Here is a 14,664-nt window from a genome sequence, read left to right on the forward strand (position 1 = left end):
AGGGGGGCTCGGGGGTGAAGGAGCTCCTGGGCAACACGCAGGCGAGGGATCTGCTCGGGGCTTGGAAGGTGCCGTCGCCGAGCAGGGCTGGCTGTGGGCTCAGGGTGCTCTCCTGACCCAGCTGCTCCTGCCCAGCCACACCTCGGGTGCTCTCTGACAGCTCAGGAGCCGTTTCGGTGGCAATGGTCATCCATCCGTTTGTCCCTGCACTAGAAGGTTCCTCCTCATGACCGTCCCCTTCCTTCCTAGAGCTATTTTCAGCCCTCGGTGCTGCTGAAGCCTCTTTGTCCCCTGGATTTCCCGAGGCAAACGCAGCTGACCAACCCGTGGGGGTGCTGCTCTTCCTCCTCCTCCCCACCGACCCTGCAGACACGGGGCTCAGCACATCCTCTATCACAGTCGCCTCCTGCGTTGTGCTCACTAAGTTTGCCCCCACATCCAAGCCAGAGAAATTTGTCCAAGACCTGAGAGCTGCAGGCATCTCGCTGTCCACGGGTGCCTCAGCCTTTGCAAAGGCTTTTGTCCCCTCCTGGTGGGCAGGCTCTGCTGACCTTTCTGTCGGGCTGGCAGCATCGGGGTCGTCGATGAAAGCCATGCCCTCTGCTGCCACTGAAGCAAAGAAGGTGTCCTTCTTCAGCTCTGGCTTGAGCCTGCTGGTGGCAAAGGCATCGAAGGTGTCGTCCCACTCCGAGAGGGGAGGAGGGACAGCGGGTTTCTCATCTGGAGGAGGAAGGTCTCCTGGTGATGGGGGAGTAGTTTCTGGCACAGGGACACAAACGCTTTTGGCTGGAGACTCCCTCTCCGGGTCTTTATGCCTTAGGGAGGCAGAGGGACTGCAATCCTCAGAGGAATTAAAGTTCCCAGCGACCTCTGTTGAAGCGTGTGGCCCAGGCAGGAAACTAGAGAAAAAGTGAGTAGGTGAAGGAGAATTTAGTACCTGGTCAGCGAGGAGGTCCTCAAAGAAGGGATTGCTCTGCAGGGAGTTGAGGAATGGGTTGGTAGGGGACAAGCATCCAGACTGACTGTCTCCGAGAGCGGGAGAGAGGTTAGAGCTTGGCATGCTAGCGAGATGGGCTACAGCAGCAGGAGGAAACTGGGCAGGGAAGCAGGGAGGAAAATGAGAAGGAGCATCTGAGCTGGTTTCTACCTGAGGAGACACTTCCAGGCTGTGGAGGGAAGACAAAACAGTCCTCCTGGTTAATGCAGTGACAGTGCTGTAAGCAAACACCACACACACGACAAACGCTCCGGTTCAAGCAGCGCAGTGACCAAATACACCCTCCTCTCTCTTGTTAGGCACAGCAATGATCATGGAGCCAAGGCATGGAAAGGGCATGCACGACACAAAGGAAAGGGCAGCCCTTCTTCTAGAACACTCCTCCAGATTTCCCCTTTCTGCCTGAAGAGCCCTAAAGACTCAGGAGCCCCAGAGGTTTTGCCCGTGTCATAGAATTGTAGAATGGTCGGGGTTGGAAGGGACCTCTGGGGATCATCTAGTCCACACAGATGGGTCTTGAAAGTCCCCAGAGAAGGAGAGTCCACAGCCTCTCTGGGCAGCCTGTTCCAGGGCTCTGTCACCCTCACAGTAAATAAGTTTTCCTCACATTAAGGTGGAGCTTCCTGTGTCCCAGTTTGTGTCTATTGCCCCTCATCCTACCACAGGGCACCACTGAAAAGAGACTGGCCCACTGCTCTTGACACCCACCCTTCAGATATTTGTAAACATCACTAAGGTCTCCTCCTGAGGCCCAAGGACTCAGCTGGGTAAGAGTGGGCAAGGAGCAGGACTGGGCTCTTGGATTACTGGACCCAGCAAGACCCCACACGAGTGAGTCCTTCCCAGTTTACCCCAGTGCCTCATTACTTGTTCGGCAACATACCAGGATGACAGCAGAGGTGGTGATCCCTCTCACACAGGAGGGAAGGTAGCACAGCTGGGGCAAGCAAGGAGCAGGAGCAGGAAGGAGCAGGTGGCCAGGATGTGTCCCAACCTCCTCACCTGCCCTTTGTCATGTCACTTCTGGCCTGAGGTCCTGAGATGCCTGAAGCCCCAGGTGGGACCCCAGGAAGGAAGAAGGGATTCAGCACATCTCCAGTACAGACTGTCAGGCTCCTCCTGCACCTCACCCCAAGTCAGGTGGCTGATTCTTTGCTAACTTATCAAGAGGGACTACACTGACCTTTCTTTGGGATTCCATCAACCTTCCTTTGGGAAGTCCTCTGGTGCTGAGCATCATCACCTCTCAAGGAAGCCTGGTTGGACTTGGCTATTTTAAGAGGCTTTCACATCACAAAGGGTGTGGTGTGGACACCCCCTGCCCCAGCTGGAGCTCCAACTGCCACTCCTCCTCCTCCTCCTCCTGAACCCCCATCCAAAAAATGAGTCGTGACAGAGAACCACAAAGATGTAACATTTGAATTTTCATAGAATCATAGAATGGTTTGGGTTAGAAGGGACCTTAAAAATCATCCAGATCCAACCCCCCACGTCCCCTTGACTCACCCCTGCCAAGAGCAACCCCATTCCCAGGATGGAGCACAGGACACAAGTGGCTGCACAGCCCCAAGCCCCAAGGTGGTGGGATTCATTCCTTCTGCATCAGCCACCAGAGCTGAGCTTCAATGAGATCCCAGTCTTAGTTTGGGAGAAATCAGGACCCTGACCAGCCAGCACTGGGCATATCAAAGTTTAAGGAGGAATTAATAAAGTGATTGCTTTGCCAAAATGCACAGGGGTACGTCTGGTCCTGGGGCCACATCCCAGTATTCCCGCTGCTGGCAGGGATCTCAGAGGGCACGGGAACATCCCGGTCAATGGGCAAAGCTGCTTAGATGTCTCCTTATTAACAGATGTCATGAAAAAGCCTCGGGCACATTTCAAAGCTCAAAAATGCCCTCTTGAGGCAGAAGCTAAGGCTGTGTGAGGGCGCAGGCAGCACGGGGTGCTCTGAGAGCAGCACGTCCCGGACCACGAGGTGGGCAGGAGCCCCAGGACACCACAGCAGGGGCCAGGACCCACTTCTCCCCACCCTTGGCAGCTTCCAAGTGCCCCTCACACATCATCTTCTGAGCAGCTACCTTGGGAAGGTGTCTATGTATGCAAGCAAGGCCACCAGAGCCCCCCCGGCCTCCTTTTCAGGTAGGTGACACACAGAGCAAGTGCCCAAGGGTGAAGGCCCCAACCCACAAGATGCTCCCACTCAGCAGAACTAGTAATTCAGACACAATCAAAAAAGCCTCAAAACCTTCACTTCTACCCAAACCTGCAGCTCATTTGGTGCTGTGGGCAGAGACAGCTCGTGGGTGCCCTCTCCTGCTGTCACCAAGCAGCAGTGGTGGCCGTGGCACAGGTGACTGTCCCCACACAGCCCAGCTGTGCTCCACCGTGTCCCCACGTCCTGCTCAGGCCACCAGCACAGGGCAGGGTGGAAAACCCACTGCAGGCAGCCAGGCACACACCTCTGCAGAAGGTAACTGAGCAGCCCAGCTCTTCCCAAGCGTCTTGAGCTCTCAGCGAGCACAGAAAACCTCCAGAAGTGGTGGGAGAAGCTGCTGAAGAAGGTGATGGACACAAACCACCCCAGAGAGACCAGGAGCAGCCCTGTGCTGAGGAAGTTGCAAACACCTGCAGCTGCTGGGTGGCTGGACACACATGCTGAAGCACAGGCTCCTGTTCTCTACCACTTGCTCCAAATTGACCCTTCTCCCTAATCACCCTCAAATTTAAGCTCTCCAGAAGAGAGCTCCAGCTGCTCAGGACCCAAGACCCAGCTGGATGAGTTCACAACATCCACAACTGGGTTTTATCTGAGGTGGAACAGGGCAAAACACAACAAATGTTCCTTCCCAGCTAGAAAGGGAAGGTGCCAAGGACCACCAGGATCTGCTGGGTAGCTGCAAACAGCAGACACCACTGCCCCACCTCTGCTTGCTCCTGCAGTTCCTCCTTCTTGCTGGTACTGGATTTAATGCTTTGGTGCAGATGAAGATCCCTCATTCATGGTTCTGCTTCAACAGCTTTTAGTGCTGAGTAAGAGCAAGAGAGGCCTGGTCCAGCCAGCTCTGCTGGGCTCCACCACTAAATGGCTACAGAGCACTAATCAGCTTCAGGCTCCTAATGAGTGCTCACTGCTAACGACCTTCACAGCTGCCAGAACACTGAGTGGCTGAAGTTCCTTCCTCAGGGAACAGCTGATTCCAGAACCTGCTCCTCACCTGGGCAGTGCCCTGAATTGCACTGATCCCCACCCACACAGGCGGAGGAACAGCTTCAAGGTCTCTTCAAGCCCACCAGAGATGACCTTGTCTTCCTTTCTTGAGTCATGATGGGGCTCGTGGGGTGCTGGACCTGCTGAGAAAGAGCAGCTCCTGGCCACCAATGAGGTGGTCCCAGCCTCGAGCTGCTTCCTGCATGGTCTGGGCCACCAGGGATTAGGATGGTGCTTTCAGCAAGTCCTTGATGGCCCCAGACCCATCATGACCGACACGTTTGGTGTCAGGATGCAGCAAAACAAAGGGTTGCACTTTGCCTGGGACACAAGGTGGGTCAATATGACTCTTCTCCTGGAGGGAAGGATCCATGTACCTTCAGGCTCCAGCACACGAGGACCCACATCTCCCCCCTGCTGGGCAGCCATCCCATATCATCCTCCCCAGCATGTGCAGCCCAAGCCAAGCTAAAAATACATAGACAGAACTTAAATCCCTCTTATTTTTTTTCTGTGGGATTAGCTTTCCTCCTCCATATCCCCCTACTGAAGCTTCCTTTGCCCTGCCCATCCCCATTCCTACTGGGAATTCCAGCTCAGGGGCTGCACAAACCCCTTTTAAGCCACAAACTGCTGGCAGCAGAACCTGCCTCTTTCCCCTGGCTTTTCACAGCACCAATTGCAGCTTCACCCTCCAACCCCTTTCCTGGGGACAAAAATCCCTTGTTTTGGTTACCACCCCACCCCTGCTCTCCCCATGTACAACCCACCCCCCAAAAAAGCCCTTTTTTCCCCCTCAGGAAGTGCCAAGTGAAAGAAGGAGCTGAGGTTGGTGTGTTCCTCTAGAGGGAAACCTCCACCTGCAGCAGCCTGGTCCAGGATCTTTGCTGCATTTGCTGACTCACCCTCCTCCCATTCCCCCAGCACTCAGCCCTGCCAGCCAAAATAAATAGCAGGTATCTTTCTGCCCTCATTTACTTGCTTGGCAGCACTTCCCAGCTGTGCTTTAGCCTCTCAGCATTCAAAACTATAAAATAAAAATTACAGCACTGAGCAGCCCCCTGAAGGAAAGTCTATTTCAAACAGCTCGGTCAAGGCAGGGAGATTATTTTTCTACATCCTCCCCACCCTGAATTTCAGGCTGGAGGCAGCCACCCCAGCTCTGCAGTCACACAGCACCATCCCCAGCCCATCTGCAAGAGGGTGGGAAACTCTGCACTGTGCAGATAAAGATAACAGCCCATGTGCTGAAAAAGCTGGAGCCTGGGGAGGGCAGGGCTCAGATCCAGCCCCAACGTGCTGAGGTTAAGAGTTGTGCTGAAGCTCAAGTGGAAAACCCCTCCTAGGAGGGCTGGATCCAGGGAAGTCATGACCCTACCACTCACAAGCTGCTTTTTTCACTATTTCCCAAGCAAGCTGGGGAGGGTGGAAAAGCAGCAGGACCCAGGGTGCTGGAAGCCCCAGCAGCAGCTTCAAAGCCTGGCAGGGAGCTGGAATTCCCTCCCATGGGTGTGAGCAAGGCTGGCACAGCAGGGTTTGTGGAGAAAGGGGTTGGGAAGAGATGGGCAGAGCAGCCTGGGACATTTTTGTAGAAGGTGGGAACCCAGGTGGGAAGGGATCAGAGAATATATGCAAATGCTGCTTTTAAACAGCAATTCTGGAGGTGAGAGCACAGGCTTCAGCAATAACCACTTTGCTCTCCCCCTGGTCCTCACCTGCCCATCATCCCAATTCAAACAGACAAGTCCTGCTTTAGAGACCTGCCCCAAAACCAGAGGAATTAAAAAAAATATAAATATAGAGAGCAGAGAGAGAATCTGGGCAGTAGGAGCCCAGGCAGATGCAAGGTGCTGACCCCACACCCAGGCTCAGGGTGGGAGCAGGGCTGTGCTCCTCCTGCACAGATACAAGTAGATTTGTCTCAGCAGGGCTGAGCTGGTGCCAGCTTGGGATCCAATTCACAATCCTGCTTCATGTCCATCCCTGGGAAATATGGGCTCAGCAGGCAAAAGGGAGGAAGAGGAATCCTAAGAGACATTTTTCACCCTTGCAGGTTCCCCACACCCCTTATGCCAGAGGGGAAATGTCCAGCTCCATCCCTGGTCATTTTCCCCCTGTGACTGATCCAAGGCAGACGTGCAGGTGGACAATGTGACCCTGACAGCTCCTGGGAAGGGTTCTTCCACAGCACCACCATCATCCATGACACCCTGCTCCTCTTCATCCAGCTCTGCAGCCAGGATCTGCTCTGGAAGGCCCTGCTCATGGTGCTTTGGAGGGAGCTGTCACACCCATTGGCTGTCAACCCCACCAACAAGCTCACCTGGCCCACTTCACTGCTCCCCACTGTCCCCAGACTTCGCTCCAGTCATTCAAAACCTTCTTCCCATTCCCAGGATTTAGGAAATGTACTTTTTAGGAGCATATGAGGAAGAGTGAGGAGTCTTGAGGCAGTATTTGCCCTCACTGCTGGATACGAGGGCATAGACTAAGCAAGAGAAGTGACAACCAAAGTGGGAAGTGATTTTACATGTTTCCCCCATGAAAGCAGTGACAGAGGGAAGGGGCTTTAACCAGCAAACAGCACTAACACCATTATTTTTACAAGAGAGAGCACAGTTTCTCTTCTCTCCTACTGCCAAGCACAAGATGCAGCCTCATTTTATCATCCCAACTCAGGCTGCAGGAAGCAGGACCTGTGGAGCTCTGATAACATTGTAGGAAACCCCAAAAAAGTTAAACCAATTGTTTCAGCCTCAGGCCTCGCCTCAAATAAACCTGCTGAGCTTCTTCCTTACATACAACCCTCAACCACACCACCTTAAAAACAACAAACCCCAGTCTTTTATTTGGGTCCTCAAAGAGCAAACACTGTCTTCCCACTGCTTCCACTCAAGCCAGTATCAAAGCCCAGGAGCTGCCATGGATTAGGAAGCCCAGGCTGAAAGGAACAGCCTTTGGGAATCTGCTTGCCTGCCAGGAATCAGTGAACAAACTCTAAATCAGGGCTGAGGGCAGAAATATCCAGCCCTGTCCTCAGGTAAGAGCACAGACAGGTCTGCAGCTCAGCAAAACCTGCTGGGAACAGGACAGAAAAGCTTCCTACGAAGCTGAAGTTAAATGCAGCCCAAAGTCAGTGGCTTCCTAATTTTGGAAAGGTTGTGGTCCTGCCAGGGGCAGTGGCTGAAGACAGGCTGTGCCAACCCCATCCCAGCTGCAGGCTAATTTAAACCCTAACTGTGAAGCATCCTTCTAATGACAGCCCTTTTAACTAACTACAGGTTGAGTTTTCTGGTCTTGCAAAGGTGACTGCTCGTGGTGCTCTCTCCCCACGTCCAGCTCCAGGTGAAACTTGACCTGCCCACGGTGGGCAAAAAGGTGAGGAGGTGGCAGGAACCACAAAGCTGGAGGCTTAAAACTGCTGGGTTCAGGGGCTGGTTCTCTCTACAAAGCAAAGGTTAATGGTGTTTATTATCCTCTCGGGAAGTTAAGAGGGGTGACTGAACAGCTCCTCCAGCTGCAGAGGGACGTCCACACAAGAGGAGCTGCTGCCTCTGCAGTCACTCAGGAGCCCGTGTGGTTTGGATGATGACAGCACAGATGGCACCAGAGCACAGGCCCAACCTGACACCATCAAGACCTAATAAGCTCCTCACCAGCTTTAGACTGAGTCAGGAGAGGGGTCCACGAGGTCGTTCAGTGTTAAGGAAGGAGAATAAAATGGGAAGTTGAAAGAGTTCTGTGTAATCAGGATAAGTCAGAACGTTGCAATTAATGGTCAGGAAAAAACAGGAACCAGGAACTAGAGACAGTCCATATCCCTGGGATGATGGAAAGGCCATTTTTGCATCAAATGAGACTCAGCCACCACCTCCCACGCCCAAGCCTGGGCTGTGCTAGGACAAGTGTTTCATATGACATTCTCCCAAGGTGCTCACCCATCCCAGCCCCCAAAGCCCCAGACCCTGGGCTTCCCCCTCCCAGCCAGGCAGCTCTAGCACTTCACCATCCTCCACCAGACACTTCTCCTAATGCCTACCTTAAATCTCCCCTGCTGCAGCTTAAGCCCATTACTTCCCATTTTCAAATTACAAGCTGCAATTAAAGCCCATTCAGATGCTTGAATACACCCCAAAAAAGGGGCTCCTGTGAATTTCTTCCCTCCAGCCTGTGCTGCTTGAAAGCAATTCCTGGTTTTGGGAGAGCAAACCCCAGCCAGGGGGGCTGCTGTGGCACAGCTCATCCATACAGGAGATCTGTGGGCAGGGTCCTTGGCATGCCAGAGCAAACTGATTCAAAGAAAAGCTGAGCTTCAGCTTAGCTAGAAATGAAACTGGGAGCACTGAAGGAGGTTAAAAAAACCCCCGTAACACAGAGTGGAAACCCTCTGGGAAAAGAATAATGCTGGGAAGGGGCCCAGCAGCTGGCATTTAAAAAAAGGCTTGTTAGACATCAGAGGTGTTTGGGTTGGATACTCCAGGGGCTCAGGAGCTGGATGAGACACCCCTGCCTTGCAGACAGCCCTGTCCAGCAGGAGTGGGGCAGGAAGGACTCATGGAACACAGGGCAGAACTGCAGAGCAGGTGGAAACCTGCAGGTTCCTCATCCATTTCTTGAGGAAAAGGCTCCAGAGGGAGATGCAGAGGCCATCTCGCCTCATGTGGAGTCACAGTACTTGCCTGGCTGGCTTAGGCAGCTTGTGGAGTCACTGCCTGAACAAAACAGGATTTTGCACGGGTTTAGTTTTCGTACCTGATCTTTTCTATTCTAGGACTTAAGCAGAAGGTTTATTATCACAAAACAACAAGAAAAAGATGATTATATTAATTCCGAGTGGCAATATCCTGCCATTCCTCAATCACAGCACTCAGAAACAAACCTGGGCCTGGGATGTAACACCAGGTAACTGCTGGGGCTCCAGGTCTCCTGGAAATGGAAGATCTGCACGGAGGGAAGCAGCCACAGCAGGCCCAGGACCTCATGTTCATCTCTGCAGCTGCTGGAGCACAGGGAGCCTGGTCCAGCCCTTCCCCATCACCTCCCCCATGAGGGCCAGCTTTCAGTTCTCAACAAAAGGCTTCAGGAGCTCCAGGCCCTACCAGATGGGGTGTCTGTGACTGGGGGAGCAGCTTCCCCACCTGCCTGTGTGTCCCCAGCTCTGCAGGACTGAGCCTCACCAGCCCTTGCAGCTCCTCTCCCACCCTCACACCAACAGCACATGCTCCTCTGCAGGGACACACAGCACGAGGACACTTGGTCCTTAGGGGATGGCAGCCCGTTCTCACCTCCCCTTGGCCTTCAAGCCCACTCTGAGCACCACATCTCGCTGTGGGGTGGCAAGGGGAGAGGTTCTGGGGCTGCCCCTCTTCTGCAGCCACCTGCTGACCCCCCTCACTTAGGTCTGAGCAGCACTTGAAAAGCAGTTTAACCCCTGTGGGAATCTGGTTAGGCTGAATAAACCACGAGTGCCCTCCCTCATTAAAGGAGGCTTAGACTGAATTAAAACCTTTCTGCTTAATAAATTAGGTTAAAGTCAGCCCAGATTAGAAAACCTCTATAATAAATCAACCCTGCAGATTCAACCAGCTTTCAACTGCTGGTTATTTTGTCTGGCTGCTTTTAACCCTGTTTGTTCCTTCTCACTGTGCAGTGACACCACCACCCAGGGGTCTTGGTGGGCCTCTGGACCCCAGCTCAGCTGCTGGGGGCTACTGGGATGGAGGTGGGTGACACCCCATCGTGATGAAGCCTGCACAGAAGCAGCACCAACACCCCCTTTTTGGTGTGCCCCAAATTCAGTGCTGAGGGTTTGGAAGGATGAATCATCACATAAAGCAAGAACAATTAAGAGATTTGTCATCAGGAGAAGGGAAGGCTGGGGTGGGATGGGAAGAGGAAAGAGCAGGGCTGGGATTAGTTCCTTCAGAAATATTAATAAGCTCTCAAGTTACCAAAGCACATCAGGCCAGGCTGGACCACTGGCAGAGAAGGGGTGGGAGGTTCATTAAAAAACCATGTGATGACATGTCACTGTGTCCCACATCCTACACTTGACTGCCAGGGAAGCTTTTTTAGCTAATTAAAGGATAATGATCCTTTGCTTCAAGGCCACAGAAACCCTTGGCCTGACCACGCTGAGCCTCAGCTCTGCAGAGGGAAACATCTCCCTCTCCATGAAGAGGATCCCTCCCTTCCCCAGCTGGGAAACACAGCCCGGGAGGGCAAATGGGAGTTGGTTTGTGGCAGAAGCCAGGGAGGATCCAGGAAAAACCACCCTCCCTTTGAGATATTGAAGACCAAGGAAGCGTTTTCCCAGCTGGGCACTGGGGACCAGCCCTCCACTGATGGACAGTGCAGGCGCTGAGCACGGGAGGCTGGGGCAGCCATTTGGTGGCCCTGGACATCAACACACCCCATTTCACTGACCTGGCTTTCTGAGGGGACTCTTTGGGCTCCTTCAAACCGAACCAGCCGCTGGTTTTGCTCCTCTCGTCTCCCCCAGCGTGGGTGGAGGAGCCGTGGGGGGGTCCCACCTTCTCCCCCTGCCCTTTGCTCCCCGCCTCGCCCTTGCTGCCCCCGTGGTGGAAGAGGCCACTCTTTGCCTTCTTGTCTTCCTTCCTCGTCTCCTCGGGCTGCTTGTCCCTTGTCACACCCGACGAGAAGACCATGGGTGCTGCAGCTTGAGTGGGCCTGCCCTCCAAGCGGCTGCTTTCTTCCATCTTGGCCCTGCCCAGGTGGTTGCTGAGGGTGACAGCTTTCGTGGACACCTTGAGCTCCTCCTGCAAGGCCAGGCTGGGAGGGGAGGGGATGAACCTGGGCTCGTCTCTCTGCTGCGTCCTCTCCAAGCTGCTGGCCCCCCAGGGCAGCTGGTGGGGGTCGGGATGGAGGGGGGTGAAGCCAAAGGCCTCCTCCTGCCTCCTGGGCCCGGCCGAGCTCTGCGGGACGGACACGGGGCTCTTTGGTGCAGGCTCGTGGCTGTAAACGTGGCTCCCGTTGATGCAGAGGGAAGATCTGGACACGGGATCATTCTTTGGCTTCAGGTTTTGGGTTGCTTTGGGTTCCAGGGCCGGGCTGACCTGGGAGACATCGTCGCTGAAGGCTCTCTTGTGGGTCATCTTCGGAGAGGGCAGGTTGTCCTTCTCTGGGGGAAAGGAAACACCAAGGAGAGGTGAGGACACCTGAGTTAACAGGCACAGGAATGAGACAAACATCCTTATCTTCGACTTGCAAATAGTAAACAAGAGATCTGTGAAATCAGACTGGCTTTCTCCCTCCAGGCTCTACCAGGTTGTAATTAAATCACTGGCAATGCAAAGCACAGGGGAGAAGTATGTGGCTCTACAGGCCTTACAGTGTCCTCACCTCCCGCTGCAGGATCCAGAGGGAGTCTCTGCAAGATGACAGCCCCTTGTCTGAGAGGATCTGAGGTGGATAATAAATGCGAGACACTACCCAGAAGGTACCTAAAGGGTTTATCCTTCCATGTGATTTAAGAGTTTGCATGGAATGGAAGACAAGGAGCTTCTGACTCTGCTCGGTGTGATACCAGCCAGGAGGCTCCAGCCCCTGCTTCTCCCTCCCACTGCCTGACCCTGTGGCCATCTACAGAATCACACAAGATCATTCTGCGTGGAAAAGACCTCTAAGATCCTTGAGTCCAACCATAACCCAACTCTACCAACCATTAACCCAACTCTACCAAGCTCAGTCCTAATGCTCAGCAGATTTTTGGGGTTACATGGAGAGCCTGGTGGGAAGGGCTGCCCGGATGTCAGGTCACAGGCAGCTACTCTCCCCTCCTACTTGGAGATATTGTCTCCTTTACCACAAAGTGAAGCCACTAAAGGCCACTAAGATCATAAAGGGATTGATTGGAGCATCTGCCCTGTGAGGAAAGGCTGAGAGAGAAGGAGGCTGAGGGGGGATCTCATCAGTGCTGATCAGTATCTACAGGGGGTGTCAGAGGGATGGGGTCAGACTCTTCCCAGTGGTGTCCTGGGACAGGACAAAGGGCAATGGGCACAAACTGGAGCACAGGAGGTTGAACCTGAATATGAGAAAATCCTCCCTTACTCTGAGTGTACCAGAGCCCTGGAACAGGCTGCCCAGGGAGGTTGTGGAGTCTCCATCCCTGGAGTCTTTCCAAACCTGCCTGGTCATGTTCCTGTGGGATCTTCTCTAGGGGATCCTGCTCTGGCAGGGGATTGGACTGGATGATCTCCAGAGGTGCCTTCCAACCCCCAGCACTCTGTGATTCAGTGACATGAGGACGACGGGCCCAGACCGGTGCCCCCAGCACACACGGGACCATCACCCGGCACAAACAAGAGGCATCGGGGGGGCAGCTTCACCAGCACGTACCCAGGGACTCCCACTTCCTGTGTCCAGCCAATTAAACCACGTCATGACACATTTTGTTTTCAAGGGACAGCAAGAATTAACTCCCTACAAGGGCCTGCTTTGTTTGCAAGTCGCCGCGCTCCGGGCGCCAGGAGCTCTGATCGCTTTAATCACCGGGAACCGGCCACGGCTCCAGCTCTGCCTCCAGGCCTGAGGAACCTCATTAAGACAGCCAGGGCAGCAGGAACGTGCCCTGCTTCACCCAACCCTCTGCCAGGGGCCTTCTGCTACAAGGCAGTGTCAGTGACCTGCTTCTGGGAGGCAAAGACATGGTCCCCAAGCACCCTCAAGCTCACGGTGAGCAGCAGGGAGCACCTGCAGCATCAGCCCAGGTGAGGCTGTTCCCACCTAAGCTCTGCATGGAAAGCAACATTGGAGATCTGTCCCCATCCTGGCAGGAATGTTACTGTCAGTGTGGAGACCTACTCTGCTCTGGTGGGGCCACATCTGGAGTGCTGTGTCCAGCTCTGGAGCCCTCAGCACAGAAAAAACATGGAGCTGATGGCCAGAGAAGGGCCACAAAGATGATGAGAGGGCTGGAGCAGCTCTGCTCTGGAGCCAGGCTGGGAGAGTTGGGGTGTTCAGCCTGGAGAAGAGAAGGCTCCAGGGAGACCTTAGAGCACCTTCCAGTGCCTGAAGGGGCTCCAGGAAAGCTGGGGAGGGACTTTTCACCAGAGAGGGCAGTGACAGGACAACTGGTCATGGTTTTAAACTGGAAGAGGGGAGAGTCAGGTTAGACATCAGGAAGAAATTCTTCCCCATGAGGGTAGGAAGGTACGGCCCAGGTTGCCCCGGGAGGTTGTGGCTGCCCCATCCCTGGAGGTGTTCAAGGCCAGGTTGGATGAGGCTTGTACAGCCTGGTCTGGTGGGAGGTGTCCCTGCTCATAGCAGCGGGGTTGGAACTGCATGATCTTGAAGGTCCCTTCCAACCTTAACCCTTCTATGCCTCTAGGAGGATCTGTGCAGATGCTGCTTCTTAGGTGAGCAATCAGTTAAGGGATTTGCAGGAAAGCCTCAACAACCCCACACAAGAAGATGGGGGGGAAAAATCCCAAGGGAAGTGGGGATTAAACCATTATCCTCTTACCAGAGTGCTCGGTAGCCAGGCTGCTGTGTCTGCTGGGGGACTGGGGCACCTCGGGAGCATTGGCAGCCCAGCCCAGGCTGGCAGAAGAGATGGTGCTGTCGGACCCCAGGGAGGTGTTGGATTGCGTCAGGGACGACTTGCGCAGCTTGTTCTTCAAGAAGAAGCCCTTGACTTTGGACTTCTTGCCCCCCACCTCGTAGTCCTCCTCCACGTCGAGGCCGCCCATGCTGCTGGGGATGATGGCAGAGGCTGACTCCAGGTCATACTTCTTCTTGCCCTTCACCTTGTCCTTCAGCTTGCCGAAGGGCGACCGCGGCTTGTCCTTCACGGACAGGTCGAACATGCTGGCCGTGAGGTTGTTGCGCGTGAACTGGATGCTCACCAGGATCTCACCACGCTCCTTCTCCTTCTTCCCAGCCTTGGAGTGTAGCTTGTGCCACCTGAAGGCAAAGAGGAAAGAAGAGGAAAGGCCTGTATGTAATTTCCAGGAGCCACAAGCCAGAAGGACCTGGGGGAGGATGCTGCAGGGGCCTTCTAAGAGCTCTGTCTCCATCCTCATCCTAAAGCATAGAGCCATTAGAACGTGTGGGGTTGGAAGGGACCTTTGAGGGTTATCTAGTCCAGCCCTCCCTGCAGTGCACAGGGACCTTTTTGACTAGATCAGGTTGCTCAGCACCTCATCAAGCCTGACCTTGAAAGTCTCCAGGGATGTGGCCTCCACCAGCTCTTTGGACAACCTGTTCCAGTGCTTCACCAACCTCATTGTAAAGAACCTCTTCCTGATACCCAATCTGAATCTACCCTGCTCTAGTTTAAGGCCATCACCCCTTGTCCTCTCACTACAAGCCTTTGTAAAAAGTCCCTCCTCAGTTTTTCTGGAAGGTGCTCTAAGGTCTCCCCAGAGCCTTCTCTTCTCCAGGCTGAACACCCCAACTCTCCCAGCCTGTCTCCAGAGCAGAGCTGCTCCAG

At 54.2% G+C, this 14,664-nt stretch overlaps 1 protein-coding gene across 1 annotated transcript in view; it reads right to left on the reverse strand.

Moving 5' to 3' along the window:
* The window catches only part of RAB11FIP5 (RAB11 family interacting protein 5 (class I)), a gene marked incomplete at its 5' end in the record, with an annotated part of 23,960 nt that extends 9,825 nt beyond the window's left edge, over positions 1-14,135 (reverse strand). Inside the window, 2 exons of the mRNA XM_010001416.1 lie at positions 10,635-11,349; positions 13,696-14,135. Coding sequence (XP_009999718.1) covers positions 10,635-11,349; positions 13,696-14,135 — 1,155 coding nt within the window. The remainder of the gene's footprint in view (positions 1-10,634; positions 11,350-13,695) is intronic.
* Positions 14,136-14,664: the final 529 nt, after the last annotated feature.

The sequence above is a fragment of the Chaetura pelagica genome, unplaced genomic scaffold (genome assembly GCF_000747805.2).
Source record: "Chaetura pelagica isolate M959 unplaced genomic scaffold, ChaPel_1.0 scaffold427, whole genome shotgun sequence".
Classification (NCBI taxonomy): Eukaryota; Metazoa; Chordata; class Aves; order Apodiformes; family Apodidae; genus Chaetura; species Chaetura pelagica.